At 40.1% G+C, this 26,408-nt stretch overlaps 2 protein-coding genes across 2 annotated transcripts; both read left to right on the forward strand.

The window, feature by feature from the left end:
• Window position 1: 1 nt before the first annotated feature.
• On the forward strand, window positions 2-14,754 carry LOC137009726 (NACHT, LRR and PYD domains-containing protein 12-like). The gene is made up of 15 exons (XM_067372180.1): window positions 2-68; window positions 236-362; window positions 1,280-1,422; window positions 1,546-1,656; window positions 4,799-4,903; window positions 5,007-5,070; window positions 5,161-5,365; window positions 5,455-7,255; window positions 7,347-7,520; window positions 7,613-7,780; window positions 8,153-8,326; window positions 9,450-9,608; window positions 9,828-10,001; window positions 13,153-13,323; window positions 13,531-14,754. The coding sequence occupies exons 3-15, from the start codon at window positions 1,316-1,318 to the stop codon at window positions 13,688-13,690; spliced, it is 3,573 nt and encodes a 1,190-aa protein (XP_067228281.1). The 5' UTR covers window positions 2-68; window positions 236-362; window positions 1,280-1,315; the 3' UTR covers window positions 13,691-14,754.
• On the forward strand, window positions 14,149-21,652 carry LOC137009731 (complement C1q tumor necrosis factor-related protein 7). The gene is made up of 3 exons (XM_067372188.1): window positions 14,149-14,283; window positions 16,585-16,824; window positions 20,023-21,652. The coding sequence occupies exons 2-3, from the start codon at window positions 16,593-16,595 to the stop codon at window positions 20,649-20,651; spliced, it is 861 nt and encodes a 286-aa protein (XP_067228289.1). The 5' UTR covers window positions 14,149-14,283; window positions 16,585-16,592; the 3' UTR covers window positions 20,652-21,652.
• The last annotated feature ends 4,756 nt before the right edge of the window (window positions 21,653-26,408 follow it).

Raw genomic sequence — 26,408 nt, forward strand, 5'->3', positions numbered from 1 at the left:
ACAGAAACCGAAACTGCAGCGAAAAGGTTTCCTCACAACCGTAGCTCCGACACACAGACACAAACAAGGTAAATACACATAGTTTTACATCCCCTCAGACTTTGCAAAACCTGTAAAATAAATAAGATTCCACGAGAGGCGAAGATAATATTTTTACATTAAGCGTTTCCCTCTTGGAAAACTAAGAATGACAGGAAACGTTTTGGAACTCTGGGAAATTGTGTTTGTGTTTAAGATACTGCGAAGAAGGCCATTCAAACGGGTCATGTGACGTTCTGTAAAAATAACGAGATGTTTCAGAAGCGGCTGAATGGACAACTCAAGTGAATAAGGACCACCATGTCCGGGAAGATCAAATTCAGGTTTATTTACTTGTTCAAAGATGCTGTATGAATGTCATCCAGTGTTCAAACTGAATGGGGGAGGGTAATCTTTTTCTCATTATTTGGGAAAATAAAACATTTATTCTTAACTAAACACTAGACATATTAAGGAAGTTCTAATTCAATATTATATTATGTAGTTGATGTGCTATATAGAAGCCATTTTTTTATTTGTTTGGTTTACTCTACAGATGCACAGATACTAAATTTCTCCACCGATACCGATAGCCGATTATTCAGAGTGATAACTGCCCGATAACCATATTAATAGTTTGGGAGTTTTGCCTTTTATACCGCATTTGAAATTTATGATAATTTAATTATAATTAATAATTATATTTTTAATTATTATATTTTGAAATGCAAATAAAAAATGACCTCCATTTCATCAATAATCAATTAACTGGTATCAGTTATAAACAAACACATTACTCAAATAAATATTAGACCTAACACACACTAACTAAATTCTGAAGATTATATTTATATTTCTTATCTTTCTGAATGTCATAAATTCATATGATTACTATTAATATTGAATATCAAACTTGTTTCTTAGCATTTTGTCTACACAAAGCTCATATTCAGTGCTTTTTCCTGCCCTCTTTTGATTGACAGAATATATCGGCTCTGACTATCGGCTGTTTTTAAACTATCGTCTGATAGTGTGAAAATTTGCTTTTATCAGCTGATACTGATTATTGGCCGATATATTTGTGCATCTCTAGTTTATTTATTTATTTACAGTATGTTCAAAAACTCATCCACATTTAAAAAAATCGAACTCTGGTGGCTCTCATATTTACACACATACTGCCTTAGACAAGCAAATATGAAGTGTGTGTTAATGATGTTTAATTGACAGAAAGCACTTTGCGTGTTTTGTGTCAATGTAGACTTTAGAATAGTAAAGTGTGCTGAAAAACGCAGTCATGAGTGAGTCTAGTGAAATCAAAGATGATGTCGCATCCAGCTATGAGGACAAAGACAGCGGCAGCTGCTCTCCTACTGAACCTCAAATATTCCCTGAATCCCAAAGGTATGTGCTATTGTTTGATTTGATTGTTTTATACTTAAATATTTTGATTAGAACAGTGATTAAAAACAGCCTCTTTGTTGAGTTCCGGTTATTGACCTGACTCATTGAATGGTGTTTTTCTAGTGTCGAGGTTCATCAGCAGAAGAGAGTTGCCTCTCCAGTGCTTAGCTGTGTTTCTATGAAGAGTGATGCATCAATGGATCCTCCAATTAAATTCCAGAAGGAAGAGCAATGGTAAAGAACATTTACTCCGCAAGGATTTTAGAAGCATCATGGCATACCTTAAAATAATCTGTGGCCCATCTGAATTATATAACAATTAGGCTATCCATCGCATAGTGAACACCATGTAGCCTACCAAAATTTCATTAACAGTAGAAGTAAATCTTATTTGAAATCTGGGTACCGTCTTATGTTTTTAAATTACGTACGGGGGAAGTTTGGTCCCGTCAGCAAGGCACGCAAACATGACAGTCACACGGCTCTTAGACGGTGAGCTTTTCTTTGACTGTTAGCGTTTTTAAGACTGTCTTTTTGCACTCCCGGTTTTCTAACATTACATTCTGATGTTGTATTTCTTGGCACAATCGTTTTACACAAATTTGGCACCACCTATTGTTGCAGGTGTATTATTGACATGTAATGGTTTTTTTCCACCCAGTGGTACAGTTCAGTTCAGTATGATTCGGTATGGTAAACCCTGACAGTCAACAGTACCCTTACTTGATATGCGTGGTGTATGCTGGAAAGTAGCGATCAACGTCATTCTCGTGAAAGAGAAAGTGACATTAAACAACAATGGAAGACATACAGCAACTTTGTTTGAGCAAAGGCTGAAGGCTGCAAGAAAAACAGCTGAAAAATACACATTGTGTTGCAACAGTATTGTGTTGTCATTCCCCTTGTAGCACATGCAAGTGACGGTTCTTTGTGAATCAATCAACATTCTGTAGTAGTGTGCCGTTCTAACCTTTTGGTACCGGTACTATTGGTACTGCTGTGCTAGGTACCTCAATGAAAGGGTCCCAAAAAAGTGGTACAGTTCAGTATTTTGGTACCATTCACAACTTCTGACAATGGAAACAGAAATAATTGCATACTGCAATGTACTGAACTGAACCGTACCGCTCAGTGTAAATGAGCCATAAAAGTCTAGACTTTGAATACAAAACGAACCTCTATATGTATTTCAACAACAACAACAAAAAAAAACATTATCTTATATTCGGAACAATACGGTAATTGCAAGATGCTTTTAAACCAAACGACTTTAAAGGATTAGTTCACTTTTAAATAAACTTTTACTGATAATTTACTCCCCCCCCATGTCATCCAGGATGTCCATGTCCTTCTTTCTTCAGTCGAAAAGAAATAAAGGTTTTTGATGAAAACATTTCAGGATTTTTATCCATACAATGGGCTTGAATGGGCACCAGGCGGTTCAAGGTCCTAAAGACAGTTTCAGTGCAGCTTCAAAGGGCTTTAAACTATACCAGACGATGAATAAGGGTCTTATCTAGCGAAATGATCAGTCATTTAAAAAAAAATTAAAAAGTTTATGTTTTAAAAGCACAAATGTTCTCCTTGCTCTGTTCTCGGATGCGCGTTCATGACGTAACGTAATACGCAATTACGTTGAAAAGGTCACGCTTGACATAGGCGGAAGTACAGATTCGGTGTTTACAACTTGAACGTGCAAATACTAACCCTGCGTCTCGATCAGCTCCCTAGTTCCCTAGGTCGTGAATCAGTATGAAAGTGAATGTGGCTGATTCCCTGATCAGTGCCCTGACTACTGAACTAGGGAGCTGACTGAGACACACGCCGTTTACAAAAACAAGGTAAAACAACTAATGGTTCTTCCATCCTGTGTTGTCAGTACCATCAGACTGTCATACCCTTCTCCATCAGAACAAAAACACCTCTAAAGGGGGTCGCACACATTATATACGCGCAAGCTCAATTTTGACTCGACTCCTGTTAGAAGAGCTGCACAATGGGAGTGTTTTACGTCAACAGGGAAACATTACATATGCTTTAATATTTCGCACTGAGGTTAGTGTACATGGAAAAATGGCACAACAAAGCAAAAAGAAAGAAAAGTCTATGTTTATTATACATTTTTAGACTTTATTCAAGCTGTTAAACTAAGAATGTAAAACTGATGTATCTTGCAGCACAGGATGAAGTCAGTATGTACATTAACGACGATTTGAGAGAAATATAATATACATTTAATGTAAACAATGTACATGGCGCTCTGTGGCGCAGCAGGATTTTGAACAACTTCCTGTGCGCCGCGGACAGGCACCGAATGTCGCCGCCGGTGTGTACACTCATAGGAAACAATGCGTTTGAATTTTAAAGACTCCTCGCTGAGCTTCGCGTCCGGTGTGCGACCCCCTTAAAATGCTGTTGCTCAGTAACGGTGGAAATTTTGTCCGGTAATGCAGCGAGATGGAAACAGGGACTCACCGACTGATTCTAATGGCGGGATTGAAATGGTCCAGTTGTGGCAGCATCTAGATTCTTCCTCTGTTGGCTATGGTTGGCATTTGCCACATGTGCACCACCACGTCTCGTTAGATCTTCGTCTGCCCGATACTAGGTGTGTGTCGCCGCAGCAGTCTCTTCCATCTGCCTAATTTCTTCCTCTGTGTATTCCAGTTCAAAAAGTAGGGCAGGCGAAAAACTCATCTTCTCCTCGTCCGACATTGTTGTTTTAACCATACCTTTTTTTGTAAATGGCGTTTGACCTAGTATTTCCATGTTCAAGTTGTAAACACCGAATCTGTACTTCCGCCTATGTCAAGCGTGACCTTTTCAACGTAATTGCGTATTACGTGACGTCACGAACGCGCATCCGAGAACAGAGCAAGGAGAACATTTGTGCTTATAAAACTTAATTTTTTTTTTTTTTTTTAAATGACTGATCGTTTCACTAGATAAGACCCTTATTCATCGTCTGGTATCGTCTGGTATAGTTTAAAGCCCTTTGAAGCTGCACTGAAACTGTCTTTAGGACCTTGAACCGTCTGGTGCCCATTCAAGCCCATTGTATGGAGAAAAATCCTGAAATGTTTTCATCAAAAACCTTAATTTCTTTTTGACTGAAGAAAGAAGGACATGGACATCTTGGATGACATGGGGGTGAGTAAATTATAAGCAAAAGTTTATTTAAAAGTGAACTAATCCTTTAAGTCATTCAAGATGTACATTTTATCAGTATTCATGTTCAGTTACACCGATGACTTTGTGTTGTTTGCGCTATGCTCTACCATTTGAGCTGCACAAATATTTGTTTTCACATTCTTTTCTTTACTCATAAATTAGGAGGTTGAGCCATTAAATGACTGTGTGTTCTGTTCTGTCAAAGTCTTCCAGCAGACTGGCTTGATTCGTCTGCCAACACCCATGTGTCTGTTCAGAGTAACTGGTCAATGGATCCACCAACTAATCTCCATATGGCTGATTCTGTCTTGTATGTCTGGTCTTTTTTGTATTCATGTTGACCCTCATAAATATTCAATCATCATTTTTTTTTTATTTTTTTTTTTATGTTTAATACATTGCTTTGATTGCAGAGAGCAGCCAGTTGAAATGCACAGTCAGTCATCCTCAAAGAAACAAATAGCTGCTATTTTGAGGGTTAGCCTTTTTATGTTTTACATCATTCATATTCAAAAGAACAGTATAATACTGAATAAAATATTGCCTGAATATGTTTCTTTTTCTTAGCAACTTCAACGTAATGTGATCACTTTTGTAAAGAAGGAGCTCAGAAAAATCAACAGCATTTTGGACCCTGATCTCACAGAGTGTACAGAGAGTCAACCAGAAGGGGAAGAAGATGCTCTTGAAGCCAAAGAAGCGGCAGTCAAAATCACATTACACATACTGAAGTGTATGAAGGAGCAAAGCCTCTTTGACAAGCTACTTCAATGTTAGTTATGTGTGTATGGGTAGAACATAGTTATCCATTAAATACAGACAATGTAGCAAATTGATTGTTATCTTCCCTATTTTATTTAGTTCATCAAATTGATGCATGTCAGCAAAAGCTTAAATCCAGTTTGAAGAACAGGAGCCAGTGTGTATTTGAAGGTATTGCTAAGCAAGGAAATCCAGCTCTACTCGAGAAGATCTACACAGAGCTCTACATCACAGAGGGGGGGAGTGGAGAGGTCAATAATGAGCATGAGGTGAGACAGATTGAGACAACATCCTGGAAACCAGAGACACATGAATCACAGATCAAATGCAATGACATCTTTAAAGTCTTACCTGGGCAAAACAAACGCATCAGAACTGTGCTGACTAAAGGAGTTGCTGGAATTGGAAAAACAGTCTCTGTGCAGAAGTTTGTTCTGGACTGGGCGGAAGGAAAAGCCAATCAGGATGTTCATTTCGTATTTCCGTTGCTTTTTCGGGAGCTGAATTTGATTGGCAAAGAGCAGTACGCTTTGGAGCAACTTGTTTGTTTATTCTTCAGAGAAATTAAGGAATTTAAAATTTCAAACTTTGAGAAATACAAAGTCATATTCATCTTTGATGGTTTGGATGAGTGTCGACTATCTCTTGATTTTAGGAACAACACAAGGTGCTCTGATGTAACTGAAGCAGCCTCAGTTGATGTGCTTCTGACCAATCTCATCAAGGGGAATCTGCTTCCTTCTGCTTTCATCTGGATCACCTCTCGACCTGCAGCAACCAGTCAGATCCCTCCTGAGTGTGTCGACCAGGTCACAGAGGTACGAGGGTTCAACGACCCACAGAAGGCTGAGTATTTCAGGAAAAGAATACCTGATCAGACTCTGGCCAACAAAATCATCACACACATCAAATCATCAAGAAGTCTATACATCATGTGCCACATCCCAGTGTTCTGCTGGATTTCAGCCACTGTTCTGGAGAGAATGTTGGGTGACAAAGAGAGTTGCCAAATCCCCAAGTCTCTAACTGAAATGTACACACACTTCCTGATTTTCCAGACATTACAGATGAAAGATAAGTACAGGGAACAACATCACTTGGATCCACACTTGAGTAGAGACAACATTCTGTCACTTGGAAAATTGGCCTTCCAGCAACTGAGGAAAGGTTTTGTGATCTTCTATGAAGAAGACCTGATCGAATGTGGCATTGATGTCAAGGACGCATCACTATACTCAGGACTGTGCACCCAGATCTTCAGAGAAGAGTTTGGCTTATACCAAAGGAAGGTCTATTGTTTTGTGCATCTGAGTTTCCAAGAGTATCTTGCAGCTTTGTTTGTTCACCTTCACTGGTTTACAACTCAAAAGCCCAGTAGCGATGAATTCACTGTACCATTCCAAGAAACAGACTTCGGAAAGCTCTGCATGGATTCGTCTCTGTTTGACCTACACAAGAGTGCTGTAAATCAGGCTTTAGAGTCGAGGAATGGGCACTTTGACCTTTTCCTCCGCTTCCTCCTCGGCCTTTCACAGGAGCGCAGTGAGACCTTGTTTCGACACCTTTCAGTACAGATTGGACATGTCACACACAGCAGTGAGGACACAGTCAAGTACATAAAGGATAAGCTTGGGATGGGTCTTAGCTCAGAGAGGTCCATCAATCTATTCCACTGCCTCAATGAACTGAACGACCATTCTCTTGTCAAGGAAATCCAATCCTACCTTCACTTCGGAAGACTTTCAATGGAGGTACTTTCAAATGCTCAGTGGTCGGCTCTGGTCTTTGTGCTGCTCACCAATGATGAGGGACTGGAGATTTTTGACTTGAGAAAATTCTTCAAATCAGATGATTGTCTTTTCAAGCTTCATCCTGTTATCAAAGTCAGCCGGACTGCTATGTAAGTGCCATCAACTTTCTTGCTTCAAAAAGCATCTAAATAAAAGTTTAGTATTGAACATGTATTAAGATATTCATCTCACAATTCTTAGATTGTCCTCATGTAAACTGACAAAGGAAAGCTGTCCAGCTTTGGCTTCTGTTCTTGAGTCCAATCCCAATGTTCTGAGAGAACTGGACCTGAGTTTCAATGAGATTGAAGACAGAGGGGTGAAAAGTCTCTGCTCTGGGCTGAGGAGTCCACATTGCAAACTAGAGACACTAAAGTACATTTAGGCCTCTATCCTGTTTACAGTATTAAGAATCAATATTATTGGTAAATGGCTATCCCTCTCAACTGTTTGTTTTTTTTTTTTAGACTGGAGTTTTGTGGACTCAGAAGAGACAGCTGTAAAGCGCTTGTTGCTGCTCTTGAGTCAAACCCATTAAATCTTAAGGAGCTGGACCTTAGCTACAATAACATCGGAAATGAGGCCGCAACCTGGATTGTGGGTGTATTGCCTGACTGTGGGCTGGAGACTCTTAGGTCTTTATTTATTTATTTATTTATTTATTTTTCTGTTACTTTTTGATGAATATTGATATGGCAGTTAACAACTTAGTTCAGGGGTCGAAATCCTTTGGCCAAATTCATTCTTTCCGTAATCCTTTCATGAAGTCAACTTGTCTTTGAATGGGTTGGAATATGTAACAAAAATGTTCTTTCCAACCAAACTGCGCAGCACAGACCAATTAGTTGTGTACTAAACGATGCAGAAAATACATTCTCACGCAGACCAGTGGTAACATGGCACAGAGTGTCCTAAATTGCTAAAAACCAGAAGAACTAGTAGAAAGAGTTGATGACCCCTGACTGTATTGTTTGCATCTTTCAAGAGATATTCATTGTCACTTACAGACTTTCAAGCTGTGGGATCACAAAGGAGGCCTGTGCTTTCCTCACATCTGCTCTGAGTTCAAAACCATGCCAACTTAAGAAACTGGACCTCAGTGATAACAAACTTTGGGACTTAGGAGTTGGGCTGTTTTCTGGTTTACTTGCAAACCCAAACTGTAACCTCGAAGAGTTGAGGTAGGTGTGCAGCGATCTTATCTCTGTAAAATGTTTTTTTTTTTTTGTGTTTTATATACTGTTTAGGGGCCAGGAACAGAAGGTACGTTGTCAACTGTTGTATTTGTTCAATTATTTAAACAGCATTATGGTAAAAATGGAACACTACGGCAGCAGTTTTCTTACCTGTTCTCGACTTCTTTGTGCTTAAGGCGGAACATCATTTTTTGCAGTTTTTTCTCCTCCGTATAGCCTAAAACACTGTGTTCGTAGTCATTCTGTTCTAAATGTTGACTACAAACACAGAGGTTTTTCAGATTGTCCAACGTGGTGTTCTCTCCGAATTTATGATTCTTTGCAGCTTTTAGCCAATGTGCTGGATCCTTTACTGGAAACCAAAAGTAACTCACTCCCGCTAAACGTTTACTCTTTGAATTCTTGCACCCGAGAAGTCGACACCATTATGACTAAAAGTTTGTTACTCTTGTAAGGGAGAATCTGTTACCCTGTAATGCAAACAGCAAATCAAAATTACACTTTTGCTTATTTTGAATATCTTCAGAACATATAAATACCATAAGGTTTTGTAAAAATTTGATACCTTGGGTCATGCTGGATTCAGTGATACCAGTTGTTTCAAATGATGCCCAACTTGATTTTACATCTTTTTAAAAATTTGTTGAAAAAATACTTCAGATTCATCCTAGAATGCTAATCATCCCCAAAATTACATCACATAGTCACTGAGACAGTGGTCAAAAGTTTTTGATATTCCAAACTGTTCATGTATGTCATACAACCAATTCACAAGTGAGGCTGTATCATAGTTAAATAATCATAATCATATTTTACAAGGTTGTCCTAGTGCATTCATCAAATCCTCTCCAAATTTGTCACAACTGGGCAAAAGCTACTCATATATGTTTGAAATACCCTTCATGTGTGACACATCAATGAAATTGATGGCAAGGACATCAAATTGATGGCAAGGACATCAGTATATAAAGCTGTATAGTATACAAACTTAGTTGGTGACCTTCAAATTAGAACATATCTGCTGCCATGCTTAGCTACGTAATTGCTGCATTTTGGGCCATGTTTTTGTCAAAAGTCAAAAATTACCATTTTTTTCTCTTTTTTTCAGATTAGAGAGATGCAATTTTACATTTAAAAGTTGTGGACTTGGTCTGGAGCACTCTCGTCTCACAGCTCTAGATCTTTCTGACAATGATGTGCAGGATACTGGGATGAAGCAGCTCATGAACTCACTGAAGAATCCATCCTGTAAACTTCAGAAATTAAGGTTGTGCTTCATTTTTCACAACACTTTGTTGTCTATGTTAATCACCTCGTTGGAAAAAAAAAAAGATTTAAAAAATATATAAATTATCTTTGTAATGTACTCTTAATGTAAAATAATTGACTAATCAACTCCTACATATTTACCCATGATACTCATTGATTATCATAGTATTATACTCTGTAACTAGATGCCTTGAAAACTATTTTTCATATTCTCCAGGCTGTCATGTTGCAGACTGACAGATAAGGGTTTCTCATCTCTGGCTTCAGCTCTGAGATCAAACCCCACCAGCCTGAAAGAGCTGGATTTGAGCAAAAATTTCCCTGGATGCTCTGGAATAATGCAGCTTTTTACAGTCCTCGGAGAAAAGAGCTGCGCTCTCGAAAAAATGTGGTCAGTATTTGCCAAAATCATAGATTTAAAAAACAAAACCAGCCCCAACAACTGTCTCACCTCCTTTTTGGTCTTGGTACTTGGGCAAGTGTTATCAATTTGGGGATGCACCTTCCCATGTCCCAAGTGAAATCCCAGATACCATACCTCCACAGACCCAATTGCACACTTCTGTGGGTTTGCCTTGAGATTAACCACCCTCAGCAATCTCAGGACAGTGTGTAAATGTTCCAGATGTCGCTGCCAATCATTACTGTATATAATAATGTTGTCAATGTAGGCAGTGGCATACACGGAATGGGGCTGGAGGATTTTGTCCATGAAATGCTGAAAGGTGGTGGGAGCCCCAAACAATCCAAATGGAGGCGTGATAAATTGTTGTAATCTGAATAATATTGTGAAGGCTGTTTATTCTTTTGATAATGGTGATAAGGGAATCTGCCAATACCCTTTTGTTAAATCCAGTGTTGAGTAAAAGTTGATATCAAATGTTGAAAGTGAGACATTTTGAAATGTCATGCCAAATATTGGATCATTTTGGATTTCATGAGAGCTTCACATTCCAAAAAGTTGGGACAGGTAGCAATAAGAGGCCGGAAAAGTGAAAATGTACATGTAAGGAACAGCTGGAGGACCAATTTGCAACTTATTAGGTCAATTGGCAACATGATTGGGTATAAAAAGAGCCTCTCAGAGTGGCAGTGTCTCTCAGAAGTCAAGATGGGCAGAGGATCACCAATTCCCCCAATGCTGCGGCGAAAAATTGTGGAGCAATATCAGAAAGGAGTTTCTCAGAGAAAAATTGAAAGAGTTTGAAGTTATCATCATCTACAGTGCATAATATCATCCAAAGATTCAGAGAATCTGGAACAATCTCTGTGCGTAAGGGTCAAGACCGGAAAACCATACTGGATGCCCGTGATCTTCGGGCCCTTAGACTGCACTGCATCACATACAGGAATGCAGCTGTAATGGAGATCACAACATGGGCCCAGGAATACTTCCAGAATACATTGTCAGTGAACACAGTCCACCGTGCCATTCGCCATTGCCGGCTAAAACTCTATAGGTCAAAAAAGAAGCCATATCTAAACATGATCCAGAAGCGCAGGCGTTTTCTCTGGGCCAAGGCTCATTTAAAATGGACTTTGGCAAAGTGGAAAACTGTTCTGTGGTTAGACAAATCAAAATTTGAAGTTATTTTTGGAAAACTGGGACACCATGTCATCCAGACTAAAGAGGAAAAGGACAATCCAAGTTGTTATCAGCGCTCAGTTCAGAAGCCTGCATCTCTGATGCTATGGGGTTGCATGAGTGCATATGGCATGGGCAGCTTACACATATGGAAAGGCACCATCAATGCTGAAAGGTATATCCAAGTTCTAGAACAACATATGCTCCCATCCAGACGTCGTCTCTTTCAGGGAAGACCTTGCATTTTCCAACATGACAATGCCAGACCACATACTGCATCAATTACAACATCATGGCTGCGTAGAAGAAAGATCCGGGTACTAAAATGGCCAGCCTGCAGTCCAGATCTTTCACCCATAGAAAACATTTGGCGCATCATAAAGAGGAAGATGCGACAAAGAAGACCTAAGACAGTTGAGCAACTAGAAGACTGTATTAGACAAGAATGGGACAACATTCCTATTCCTATACTTGAGCAACTTGTCTCCTCAGTCCCCAGACGTTTGCAGACTGTTATAAAAAGAAGAGGGGATGCCACACAGTGGTAAACATGGCTTTGTCCCAGCTTTTTTGAGATGTGTTGATGCCATGAAATTTAAAATCAACTTATTGTTCCCTTAAAATGATATTTTCTCAGTTTAAACATTTGATATGTCATCTATGTTGTATTCTGAATAAAATATTTACATTTTAATTTTATTCATAATTTGTACAGTGTCCCAACTTTTTTGGAATTGGGTTTGTAATACAATATGACAAGATCTCAGAATTGTGTCAGAAAAAAAAAAAATCTTAATTATGTCCGATAACACTTAATCAAAACATGGTCAGCTCAAAGTGTCTGAATAATTTTTGGTTCTAAATTTTGATCAATTTTACTGGTAGTCCACTAAATGAAGAATTTTTGGGTATAATGTGTCACAGTTTACTTTATTTTGCTATCCTCACTTACATAAATGAACTATAGTGTCCTGCACCCGCTAGTAAAAATGTATCAAAAATGTTTTGGTTTGATTGTATATACCATCTCTCCGCCAGTCACTGGAATTAGAGACAGGTGTTAGTTATCATGTAGTTGACCTCCTTATCCCCTCTCATCACTGCACCCGTTCTCCCACTGCAGACTTTGCATTACCACGCCTCCCTTTGCCACAGTAGGCTTGTTGCAATAGTTACCGGTGTTCAGCCGCAACACTGATTACATCACTTGCCCACCACGGCACTGCCCCTCACGTCATTTTGATTTTTTTATAGAAGTAAAAATCATTTAGTTCAGTTAGAGAACAGACACTTCAATTAAAAACTGAACGTGTCTGCTCAATTCAGCGTGAGCAGAACAAGACTAACAGCACAGATCAGCAGCAGGATTTAGATTTCACCTCACTTTGTCCATTTCACCTCATTCCTTAAGTGGAAACCGGTATTTCAAGTGTTGTCACTCATCGATTAACTTGTGGAAAAATTTCCTCACTGTCACATCCCTGGTGGATGGCCGATGATCTTGTCCATTTGAATGAACGGAAAACAGAAATAACATTTGGCTGTACAGTTTGTAATAAGACTGTTAATGATAACTTAGGTCCATATGGTAGTTACCTGCAGGGTCAAGTAAAGAACTTTGGAGTCATTTTTGATTCCTCTTTGAAGTTTGATAGACAGATATAAACTGTTTTTCGAAACTGCTTTTCAGATTTAAAAAAAAATAAAAAATAGCTAGTGATTTGGAAAGAGTCATTCATGCTTTTATCTTTTCCCATTTAGAATATTGTAATGCCTTTTATATAGGCAAGGATGCTTATTAATGCTAAGAAGACTGACCATGTTACTCCATTGTTATCCTCACTGGGCTGGCTACTAGTTCAATATAAAATACATAACAAGATTTTGATATATGTAAAATATCAACAGAAAATATGTTTCTGAAGATTGTAATTGTTGTGATTCTTTATCCCTGCAGTCTGGACTCTTGTAAACTCACTCCAGATATGTGTGGGCTAGTAGCTACAGGTCTAAGCCAAAACATCAGTCTGAAGGAGTTGAACATGAGCAACAACAGCCTGGAAGATGAGGGTGTTCGGCTGTTCTGTCTTGGACTACAGGATCGCAGTTGTGCATTGAAGACTTTAAAGTAAGATTAAATAATCTTTTACAAAATACCCTCATTACTTTTTACATTTTGTCTATGTGAACAAACAACAGTAACACTGCATTAAAACAGAAAACAAAACAAATACACCCCTGAAAAAAAAAAAATCAATTTAAATAATTAAAATACTCATTTGCGAATACAGGTTCAGTGATATAAACAACTTCATGACTTTTGTCTTCATTTTAGGTTATCCAACTGTGCTCTCACTGACAGCTGCTGTCAATACCTGGCATCAGTTCTCAGCTCTCAGTTGGTATCTGTGGAACTGGATCTTAGCAGAAACACCATCGGCCAGCAGATGGAGCAATTTCTGAGTTCTATATCAAACATCAATTTTTTATTCTAGTTTTGATGCAAGTGTAGTTTCACAGGTCAATTAGAAAGTATGTGTAATGGGTGGGGAGTGCGGTTATTACATGAAAAATAGAAGACAAAAAATGTCCATGAAATAATGGAATAGAATGTAAAAAGAATGCAATGAGAATTACATTGAATCAGAAGACATAATAAAGTACAAATGAGCTTCAGTTTGTGCTTATGTTATTGTCTCAGCAATTTCAGTTAGTAAATTCTTCATTGTTCATTGTGTAGAGAGTGATTGGCATGGCAAGCGTGTGACCTCACTGAGAGGCGTGTCTCTCAGAGTCAGTAAATCAGCAAGGCTGAACAATCACAGCAAAGATCTCGCAGAGATGCACTGATTCAGAGACAGACAGAAGCATGAGGATCCCTAAAGAGAAGTCAGAGAGAGAGATGATTACGCCATATGTGCTGCAAACATTCGCCTCAATCGTGGATGTACAGAAGAAAGAAAAAAAGTAAAAAACAGAATCTGAGGCCGAGAAAATAGGGCACAGCTCCAACTAAGGAATTCAAAATAGCAAAGGACATTACTGAAAGACTCAAACAAGACGGCGAAAACAATCCTGCAACTTACTGGCAAGTTACTGTTCTTGTTGTTTAACAAGTTGAAAGAAAGTGTATTTTTCTGTTTTTGTTATCGACTGTGAGATGTGCATTATAACTTTTCAATAAAAGCTGTATTTTGATGTTTATTTGCTAAGATTAGGTCTCATGTTTTTCATGTGTTGTGTTTACACACACATTATAATTCATTCACCCTCATGTTGTTCAAACCCACATGAGACCTTTTTTCTTGTGTAACACTAAAGAAATGAATGTGTAACAACTCAGATTTGGGTCTTTTTCCTCATGCAAATACTGTATTGAGCACAAGTCATATGGATCACTGTTATACTTTTAAGGTGCTTTCATGGAGTTTTCTAGCCTCCAAATAACTTTATATGAAAAAATAAGAACAAACCTTGCTTCAAAACATTTTCAATCATTCTGTGGTCCAAAGAAAAAAAACAAAAAAACATATGGGGTTGGAACAATATTAGAGTGAGTAAATGATGACAGAGATTAGATTTTTTTTGGATGAACTGTTCCTTAAACAGATTAAAGTTTAATGTTTGGACAGAGTTGAGTCTGTTGTCATCGTAACAGTGTTTGTCTCAAAGGATGATGTTTGGTACTATCGTTTCACACTTCTGCGGATCATCACAGATGTTTCATTGTATTCTCCATCACAAACTGGATTTAAGAGCATATACATGTGTGTGTTGCTCACAGCTGTGCTGGACTCATCAGACTGTACCAGTGGTGGACGATGTACACAAATCAAGTACTTGAATACTTGAAAAAGCCCTATTACAATATTACTCCAGTACTCCTTTTCAATTTTACTTGAGTACTTTTACTTTTAATGCACTAAAGAATTCATTAAAAAGTACTGATTGATGAATTTGTCATACACTGATAATGTGTACTGATAACGATTACTGATAATTTAAGTGCGCAAACAAGTAAAAACAACAAAATATACCATCATATAGTAAATAAAAAATGAGTAAAAAAATAAAATGTGTGTAAATGTGTTGATAAATATAAACAATATAAAAACAGACTTCACATAGTGCAAAATGCGTCAACGTTTCAAAAGAACGCCATGCAAACATACTCGTTTTACATCATTTGAAACTACTGCAGCGGAGAGGATGCTTGGCCATTAATTTGTGTTATTTTAATGCTATGTTTAGTTTTTACTTAAAACCCTCCCTGTTTAGATGGTCCTATACAAATGTGCATTTATTCATTTATTTATTTATTGTGAATGCATTCAAGGTTGCGGGGTTGGTTAAGTGCTGGAAATCAGGTAATCTCAATATTCAAGTGACAATTCAAAGATGAGCAAACCAGTATGGATGAAGTCCAACTCTCTGGGCCAATAATACAGCAACATGTGCTTGTTTGCTCTTTGCATTACCAGATGCCTTTTACAAACCTGAATACTGAAACCACTGAAAATCTGCCAATAAATATTAAAAGTTTAATTAAGGTTAATATTACAAATTCACAAAAAATTGAAATATCAAAAGCTTTTCTTTCTTTTTTTTCTTGTGTTAAGCATGCATCTCACCAACTGTCACTGGAATTTATGCATAAAATCAAATTACAAGTCTTAATAGCATTTTAATGCAAAATAGGATTAAATATATAGGCCTATCTTATTTTAAGGACTCTTAGGTATTTTTACAGTAAAACAAGACAAAAAATTATTTTTGCAGTATTAACAGAATAATTTGCTAGTATTTAGCAGTGTCTTGCACTGGTGTTGCTTACTGACACAGTTCAGTGATGTTGTAGCTCTGGAATGAGCTGGATCAGAGCCTCATATCATCATTCAGAGTCTGTAACGTCACTCCAGCTCCATGCCATGCTGTTATCTGTCAACACACAGACAGCCCTGCAATAGTTCAGAGTTTATATGTGCTTATTTGTGTACGTATAACACATGCTTTGGGTAATTGCATGCCCGTGCACATCTGAATTCGTTAGGACACATTATGTGATCTTATGGAATACTTGGCAGGGATAAAGTGAGAGGTATGATCATAATAAACTGCTCATGTCATTGTTTTTCCATTGAAAAAGGCATCTCTTTCATCCCTTTCAAGACTTGCAGTTCTTCCTTTTTAAGAGTGTCACTATTGTGTGTTCATTTCTAGAGGTCATTAATCATCCTCTTCATCTTCATGTGGAAGAGTTTATTTGAGTATCAGTAGACTAAATGAATAGTTCAGCCAAAAATGAAAATTCTTTCTTTGAGTGAACAATTTGGTTCATTGTTTTTATTCCTTCTCTTTTCTTTTCTTTTTTTTTTTTTTTTTTACTTAGGTCTAAGGATGTGGACAGTTGTGGGTGTGGTCTGTCTCTCTCAGTGCATTATGGGTCAGCTGCTGGGGGCCAGGTCCAAAGGAGCCCTGCCTCAATTCATTTGCAGCATTCCAGGGTTGCCAGGGGCACCAGGAAAGACCGGCCCCCCTGGGCCTCCTGGGGAGGATGGCCATGTCGGAATCCCAGGAAGAGATGGGAGGGATGGACGGAAGGGGGAAAAGGGAGAAAAAGGAGACCCAGGTAGAGGAACTACCTAATCCAGGGGTGTCCGGTCTTCTCCTGGGCGGCCACCGTCCTGCAGAGTTTAGCTCCAATTCCAATTAAACACACCTGAACCAGCTAATCAAGCTCTTTTGAACCACTAGAAACTTCAAGGCAAGTGTTTTGAAGCTCAACTCTGCAGGACAATTGCTTTTCACGAGCAGGATTGGACACCCCTGACCTCACCAATGAAATTACCTGTTACCTGATTTTGTCACTGCGGAAATACAAGCAGAAGCTTGAAGCTTCATCTACTAGATAAAACTATATATACAGTACAATATAGCTATACCTTAAGCCAGAGGATCACTTATATATCTATTAAATAGTATACCATCATTATGTTGCCATGTCGAATAATAATAAATAATATTAAATTCTGACAAAAAAAATACAGTTACACAAAATATAATATGTCCGATTTTTAATTGATGAGTAGTCAATACAATATATGACCTAGGGCAGGGGTCTCCAGATCTGCTCCTGGTGAGCTACTGTCCTGCAGACTTCAACTTCAACCCCAATCAAACACACCTGAAGCAGATAACCAAGTTACTTGGAAATGACAGGCAGGTGTGTTGGATCAGGGTTCGAACTGAAGTCTGCAGGAAGGTATCCCTCCAGGACCAAGAATAAATACACCTAGGGTATGGTTTTACCACAAACATCAACATATATGACACAAAATGGCAAATTCACGTGTGTTGTTAATGCGAATTGCAGTGACCCATTTACTTCTATTTCCTCTAGCTTTCTGCAGTCTGTAAAAAGATTGATTTCCTGTTGAAAGGCTGATTTCTTGTTGAAGTTATTTGTATAGTCAATCACACAACGGCTCTTTCATGATTCAGGTGGGTTTTTCTGTGGCAAGCTAAACACTAATGCTGTCATTCACTCTTTCTGCACTCAGTTGGTGTAAGTGCAGTGACTCCTGTGACGTCACATACATACCCTCTACCTTACTGATCTAAGATCAATCTATTTACAAGTGTGTACATTTGTGTAGAGGTGTCCAATCCTGGTCCTGGAGAGCCAATGTTTTTCAGAGTTTTGCTTCAACACAAGTTTCTAGTGAAGACCTTGAAGACATTGATTAGCTGGTTCAGTTCAGGTATGTTCAATTTCAATTGAAGCCAGACTTGGTAGTACAGTGGCCCTCCAGGAGCAGGACTGGACACCCCTGCTCTAAATGTAATCCCAGTAGAACAGTGGTTCCCAAACCCGTCCTGGAGAACCCCCAGCCCTGCGCATTTTGTATGTCTCCCTCATCTATCACACCTGATTCAACTCATGTGCTCATTAGTACAGAGAGCAAGACCTGAAATGGGTGTGTCAGAAATATGGAGACACACAAAATGTGCAGGGCTGGGGGTCCTCCAGGACAGGTTTGGGAACCACTGCAGTAGAACATTGGTTTGTGTTTGCTTCAGTAATCTTTGATATGTAATACTGAATTGAAGAAATTTGTCTATGATATGAATGACAGGTTTCTAGTCCTGTTAGAAATCCAGAACGAGTTAACATTTCCATCCCCTTTCAAATCACCTCATGTGACATTCTGAATATGTGTAACAGTTATGATTGTCGTCTTTATTTCATGTGTTGTTTACCTCCTGTGTACTCCTAGTGATCTCCTGTATTTATTATGAAAGACTATTTAAAGTATTCCTTTTTCGTGCTGGTTGCCTACATCACTATCATTACAGAATAACTGACCAATAAACAAGTATAAATATAAAAAGAAAGATGGATTTAACACCAGCCTTCACCAACCTCCACCACAAAGAGGAGGTATATTCCCTCCAATTTTGTAAGCTGGCTAAATTATTTGGATGACAGAAGTCTTAAAACAATCTATTGGGTTAGCATGCAGAGTGGCCTGTTCTTGGATTTGCCAGAGATGGGGAGCTACACTTGGAGAGGGGTGCATCCTTATCTTTCTGCTTACCTGTGTGTGAAGGGTTTCTCAAACTCCAAACCAGTGCCTGCGCCCATGATAGAACCAGAGATAGAGCCCGCGCCCGTGCCCGCCATGGACCCAGCACTGGAATCCACTCCTACCATGGTGCCAGAGCCTGACACCAGGTCAATCCCAGAGCTTGTGTCCACTGCCCAGTCCATCACAGAGCCGAGAGCAGATTACAGCCTGATATTGGTGGTCTGCGGATCCAGGTCCCATCCTAGTCCCCTTGAACTTTCTCCTTTTCCACCAGTCCCGTCCAGAGTACTTCCTCAGCTCAGTCCAGCTCTCTGGCTCTGCCTCGGCCCTTCCGATCCCCAGCACTGTGCAATAATGTGGATTCCTCAGATTTACCTCACTCCTCCAGGCCCATGACTCCATCTCGGCCTCTCACCCTGTCGGCTCTGCACTCCCTCGTCTCCACCATGGTCTGTCAGCCCTAGGACTCCTCCAGGCTCCCTCATCCTCAGGCTCAGCCTTAGTCAGTTGTCACTCTGCCGCCACCACAGTCTTCCAGGTCTCTAGCTGTGCTTCAATTCAACACCCCTTCAGCTCCACCGGGCTTCTCCTTCCCTCTGACTTTCCCATTGTCCTCTCTCCCTCTGTCACCGCCTCGGTTTACCAAGCCCCCATCTCCACCTTGGTCCCATAAGCCTTTTCTAGGCCGTGGATGTCATGCTGGTCTATCTCCCTGTCTGCTCCACCTGGGTCTCCACAAATTCCGGCTCTACCTCTGTCGGTTGGTCCCCAGGGTCCAACCAGATTGTCCATCAAGAGTGCACCCCTTCCTCCCTACACTTTTGGACTCACAGTTACAGCGCGAGGATTCATTTTCTGGCGGGGGAGACTACAGTAATGGCTATGTTTGTTTCTATGGACTCTTATTTAGTTCCTTTTTCCCTGGTTTCTTTAATTTCAGTTTTCTTGGATTCTGATTATGTCCCTGTTTGTTTCTATGGTTACTTATAATTATCAACTGTATCTCATTTAGTTCCTTGTAGTTTATCTCCTGTGTACTCCTAGCGGCCTCCTGCATTTATTATTAAAGACTATTTAAAATATTAATTTTTTATGCATGTTGCCTACACCACTATCGTTACAGCATGATGGTTTTTATTATTAATGGCAATCATTTCAGACTGGGCCAGTGCAAATGCAAAGTAGATTAAGAGGGTTTTGCTAAAACAGCATCTTTAAAAGGCCTATGTTTGTTTCAGGGCTTAGAGGTCGAGTCGGGCCAACGGGAAAACTTGGAGAGCGTGGGGAGAGAGGTTTCATTGGGAAGCGTGGACCTGAGGGTGATCCTGGAGATTTGGGGCCTCCTGGTCCTCCAGGACGTCTTGGACAGAAGGGTGACAAGGGCAAACGTGGCCCTCCAGGAGAACCAGGTATCTGCAGATGTGGAAGTTTGGTTCCCAAATCCGCTTTCTCTGTAGGCATCACCAGTAGCTACCCCACTGAACAAGCACCTATCAAGTTCAATAAAGTCCTGTTTAATGAAGGTGGCCACTACAACCCTGAGACAGGAAAATTTATCTGTGCATACCCAGGAATATACTACTTTTCTTATGACATCACTCTGGCCAACAAGCACCTGGCCATTGGGCTGGTCCAGAACGGACAGTACCGGATAAAGACTTTTGATGCCAACACCGGAAACCATGACGTGGCATCTGGCTCAACCGTGATGTTTCTCAACCCGGAGGATGAGGTATGGCTGGAGATCTTCTACAGGGACCAGAATGGCCTGTTTGCTGACCCCAGCTGGACTGACAGTCTGTTCTCTGGGTTTTTACTTTACGCAGATACAAACTATATGGATACATTGGCAGAAGATTACAAATAGCAGCTATGGTAACACCAATAAATGGTGCTACCCATGGCCAGTCCATCCCTGTCTTTAACCCTGGATTTGGTTGTGCTGTTTTTTCAGCATTTCATGCCATGAACACTGCATTTCCAGACACTGTTTTAATTTATAAAAAGCAGTTGTTATGTAAAAAAAAAAAAAAAAAATCAGTACAAAACTTGTTTCAAGAACCATAAATTCTGTTCCATTCAGCTGTTTTTGCACAGAAGAACATCTGACTTGCTGGAAGTCACCATGTATATTGTTGACACAAAATAGTTTCTGCTGAAAATTATGTCATTACCGATCATACAAATAAGAATGAGATCCCTTTTTGACACTCTTATATGCTGATTATTGATCTATATGAAAAAGGTAATCACTCAAATTATGATCACTTAATGTCACACTTTTTGAACCCATCCCTAATGCTAACGGTTTTAAGTGGGCTTTTTATATACACACACACAGGGTTGGGGAGTAACGAAATACATGTAACTTAGTTACGTATTTAAAATACTAATTTTGAGTAACTGTATTTCATTACAGTTACATTTTAAATGGGTGGTAATCAAATTACAGTTCTAGTATTTTAGATTACCAAATTGATTACTTTGAATTTTGATGTCATTTATTTCATTTAAACAGTAATGTAAACTGTGATGGGCAATAAATGTAAACAGCAATTGGTGATTCTCTGACAGTCTGCAAAAGCATCCTAAGCAACATTTCTACTCCTAAGTTTCATATCCTTGCAGAATATGCAACATTTTAATAATTTTAACAAAATAAGAGGGATCATAAAAATTGCATGTTATTATTTAGCATTTTACTGAATAAGCTATTTCACATAACAGATGTTTACATATACTCCACAAGACAAAATGACTGAATTTATAAAAATTGACTCAAATTTACATACCCTTGAATCTTAACCTGTCATTACCTGGATGATCCACGACTGTTTTCATGTTTTACGATAGTTGTTGTAATTGTAAAAAAAAAAAAAAAAAAAAAAAGAAGAAAAAAAAGGTAATTGTGACTTTTTATCTCTGAGTTTAAATCTCACAGTTGCATTTTATGAAGTTAGAATTGGGAGATATAAACTCATAGTTGTGAAAAAAAATTGCAAGTTTATCATGCAATTCTGAAATTATAACTTGCAATTGTGAGTTTATATCTCACAATTCTAATTTATTTTCTTGCAATTTTGACTTTTTACTGGAAAATTGTGAGTTTATATTTTACAATTCTGACTTTTTTTCTTAAAATTGAGTTTATATCTCAGAATTCTGACTTTATAACTTACAATTGCAACTTTATATCACGCAATTCTGAGAAAAAAAGTCTGAATTGTGAGATAAAAACTCACAGTTACCTTTTTTTGTGTTACAAATCTATTAGTAAAAGTATTTAGATTGTCATAAAACTTGGGTTATCTACAAAATGTACAAAAGTATATATTGTTTGATTTGCTGACCAATAAATGCATAATGACATTGTTTGGCAGCCAATGCTACATTATTTTTTTGCTGTGTGACTTCATATGTCACAAACTGCTCTGACACGGAGGTTAAGGATCCAAATGCAATTTTATTAGGGTAATCCAATCATAATTCCAATCATAATCCAAAAAACAGGCAAATGGTCAAAACACAGGGTAGATAATCCAAAAAACAACTTTGCAAAGAGGGAGTGAGGACACAGGGCTTTAAAAGGTTGAGCTTAGGATAATGAGACACAGCTGAACCTAATGAGGCAATGGGTTATGGAAAATTTAGTTCATGGTAGGAAAGCAAAGGAGTCTAGAGGAGTGCCCTCTGGTAGGTATCATGGGCACAATTTATTGTGTCGATGAGTATCATGGGCAAGATTTATTGTGTCGATGAGTCACTTCTTGTAATTTGAGTTCAGTTTAATTTGTCATGGGAGTTTGACTGAGAAAAAATCTCGACCATCTGGACTGTTCTGAGACCCTGACCTGAGCAAAAGCTCTGTGGATCTAAGGGTGTTAGAGTAATATAATATTTGTTTTCAGTATGCTGGACATTTCAAAATAATTTATTTTTATTTTTTTTTTTAAATCTGTTTATAAAAAGAAATATTCAAGCATTTGTTTCCAGGTTGATTTCAAATATTAAATTTGAATAAATGGGATGTTTGGACCAATATCCCTGTAATTCTGTACTTGATTGTGCATGGGCGGTGGCATATGGAGAAGAATTACACACTAAAGGCCAATTCACACCACACAGACAAACGGCCACAACTGCCAACAAACAAGCTGGCCATTGGATTTAGAGTTTTATGAAAAATAACTGACATGTTCACACTGACACCAACAAACGCTGATTGAACGTTCACTCGGGTGAAAACAAACCCTGACCAACACCAACAGACGACAACAGGGGTAACACTGATCAGACAAACCACAACATGTTTACTGGCATTTTGTCTGTGTGGTGTGAATTGGCCTTTAGTGAGTAATTCTTCTCCATATGCCACCGACTATATGGGCCATTCTACAGAATTGGTTTAAAGTCAGAGTTGGAAACATCTTGAAAAACATGTCTTTATCCACAATTTTTTTATGTATGCAAATTGTATAATATCCAAGGTAAAGATTTCTAGTAATTGTGCAGTTATTTCTATTTTCAGAAAGTTTTGGAATATTTTTCCTCTCCACAAATTTGTCACTACCGAAACACAATAATAAATAATTTAATAAGAAGAGTTACATTGGCCTATTATTTACCTTGTAAATAGTTTTTTTTTTTTTTTTTTTTGCTATTTTTTGAAAAAAAGTTTTCAAAAGTTTATCAATAACAATTACAATTTTAACAATATTTCAAGTTTAATTTATGAGATTTGTTGTATTTTGAATCTAATCTTTGTAAAAGGCATACAATTTGTCATACTGATTTCAAAGTTAAGGATTCATTATGTTGAAAAAATAAATTGAACCAAACACTATAATTACATCTTGATCATTTAATATACTTTATTTTTTTATGTAGCCTACTTTTGAATCCAGCTCAAAGATGCTAATCAGCACATGGTTAGCTAGCACAGTTCTGTACAGTTCCCATTCAGTCATTCACGTTTGATGTTACGTCGATACTGATGTACTGGGGGGGTCTTGCTTGGGAGCCCAATCACCTCCAAGGATACAAAACAAGCCAATGGGAATTGGCCAGTGAGATTTACATGCCGGACCACACCCCCGGCATACTCACCTTCATTCATACTTTTGCTTCGGAGCTGATCGGTTCGTATCTTCCTTTCATCTCTAAGAGTGAATTTCATACTGAGAGAGCAAAACAGCAATTTTAATTGCTTAGGACAAGTTCCTATCAACAGCAATTTTAATTGCTTTTCCTGTTTTGTTCCAGTGGCTGCTCGGATCTCTCTGGCTGGTGGGAAGGCACGCTCAGTGGTGGGTGGATGGCCCATATGGTGGGTATTGCACCATCCATCAACAGGATGGTGCAACACTCATCCCTGTGTGCTTCGGCTGGTGGCGAAGCACAGGCGATCAGCATCTTTTTCAAGATGTCTTTTTGTCCATGTGTTTCTGGATGCGGTCGTTTCCTGACCACCTCTGACGGCCACGATCGATGTCTCACATGTCTGGGTAAACAGCATGCTGAGTCAGTGCTCGTGGATGGTACATGCCCTCACTGTGAGGGGTATGCTCCACGCTGCCCCCCTGTGGGTACTTCTGCTGTCCGGATGGTTCCACTCGTACGGTGCTGGGGGGGGGGGGGGCGTGGCTACGCCTTCCCAACTGTCCCGTTGGCTCATTTGGACAGTCTCGGCTACATGATTCAGTTCGCCAGGCGTCCCCCCAGGTTCACTTTGGTGACAGGCCTAAACACCCCTGTCCTGCGGGCGGAGATTGCGGTCCTTTTTGCGAAGGACACAAGAGACTGACCATGCAGCTGAGATGAAATCTGGGTTTTACAGCCTGTACTTCATAGTACCCAAGAAAGGCGGGGGGTTACGGCCAATCTTGGATCTGCGTGTCTTGAATTGGGCCCTTCACAGGCTCCCGTTCAAGATGCTCACACTTAAATGCATCCTCACATTCGTTCGCACCCAGGATTTGTTTGCAGCAATCGACCTGAAGGACGCGTACTTTCATGTCTTGATCCTCCCTCGACACAGACCATTTCTGCGGTTTGCGTTCGAGGGGTCAACATATCAGTACAAGGTCCTACCCTTCGGGCTGTCCCTGTCACCTCGCGTCTTTACCAAAGTCGCAGAGGGGGCCCTTGCCCCGCTCAGGGAAGTGGGCGTTCACATACTCAACTACCTCGACGACTGGCTCATTTTGGGCCCAATTGTGAGAGCAGTTGTGCGAACACAGGGACTTGGTGCTCAGTCACCTCAGCCAGTTGGGGCTTTGGGCCAGATGGGAAAAGAGCAAGCTCTGCCCCATGCAGAGCATCTCTTTTCTCGGTGTGGAGCTGGGCTCGGTCAACATGACAGCACGTCTCACCAACAAACGTGCACAGTGGGTGCTGAACTGCCTGAACTCGTTCTCGTGGAAAACAGTAGTACCACTGAAACAATGCTCACGGCGCTTGGATTGCTTCATATGAGACCGCTTCAGCACTGGCTTCACAGCGAGTCCCGAGGTGGGCATGGCACCATGGCTCACTCCGTGTGGACGTCACACCGAGTTGTCGCCATACATTCAGCCCGTGGTCAGACCTTGCTTTTCTACGGGCCTGTTGTTGTCACAACTGATCCCTCCACCACCGGCTGGGCTGCCATATGCAGTGGTAAGTCGGCGTCGGGCTCCTGGACAGGATCCCAACGCCACTGGCACATCAACTGCCTCAAGTTGCTAGCAGTACTCCTTGCCCTGCGCCGGTTTTGACCGCTGCTGCACGGCAAGCATGTACTAGTCCGGACGGACAACACGTCAACCGTAGCGTACATCAACCACCAGGGTGATCTACGCTCCCGTCGCATGTCACAACTCACCCGCCATCTCCTCCTTTAGAGTCAGCGCCGACTCAGGTCACTGCGCGCCACTTACATCCCGGGCGAGCTCAATCGTGCGGCCGACGCGCTCTCACGACAGCTCAGGCTCCTAGGAGAGTGGAGACTCCACCCCCAGGTGGTCCAGCTGATCTGGAGCCGATTCGGGGAGGCACAGGTAGACCTGTTTGCCTCTCAAGAATCTGCCCACTGCCAGATGTTTTACTCCCTGACCGAGGGGACCCTCGGCACAGATGCACTGGCACACAGCTGACACCTACACAAATATGCATTTCCCTCAGTGAGCCTTCTCGCACTGACACTGTGCAAGGTCAGGGAGGACGAGGAGCAGGTCTTGTTAGTTGCGCCGTACTGGCCCAACCGGACCTGGTTCCCAGAACTAAGCCTATCCCTGGCACATGGGACCATATGGCACCCATGTCCCGACCTGTGCAACCTCCATGTGTGGTTTCTGGACGGGAGGCAGAAGACTTAAGTGGCCTACCGCCCGCGGTAGTTGACACTATCACTTCGGCTAGAGCCCCCTCTATGAGGTGCGCTTATGCCATGAAGTGGAGTCTGTTCACTGAGTGGTGTTCTTCCCACCGAGAAGAACCCCTGGAAATGCCCGGTTAGTGCCGTGCTTTCCTTCCTTCAAGAGGGTTTGGAGCGGAGGCTGTCCCCCTCCATCTTGGAGTGGTCACTGGGAAAGCATGATCTGATCATCAGGTTCCTCAGAGGCACCAGGAGGTTAAATCCCCCTAT

Source organism: Chanodichthys erythropterus, chromosome 20 (genome assembly GCF_024489055.1).
Source record: "Chanodichthys erythropterus isolate Z2021 chromosome 20, ASM2448905v1, whole genome shotgun sequence".
Lineage (NCBI taxonomy): Eukaryota > Metazoa > Chordata > Actinopteri > Cypriniformes > Xenocyprididae > Chanodichthys > Chanodichthys erythropterus.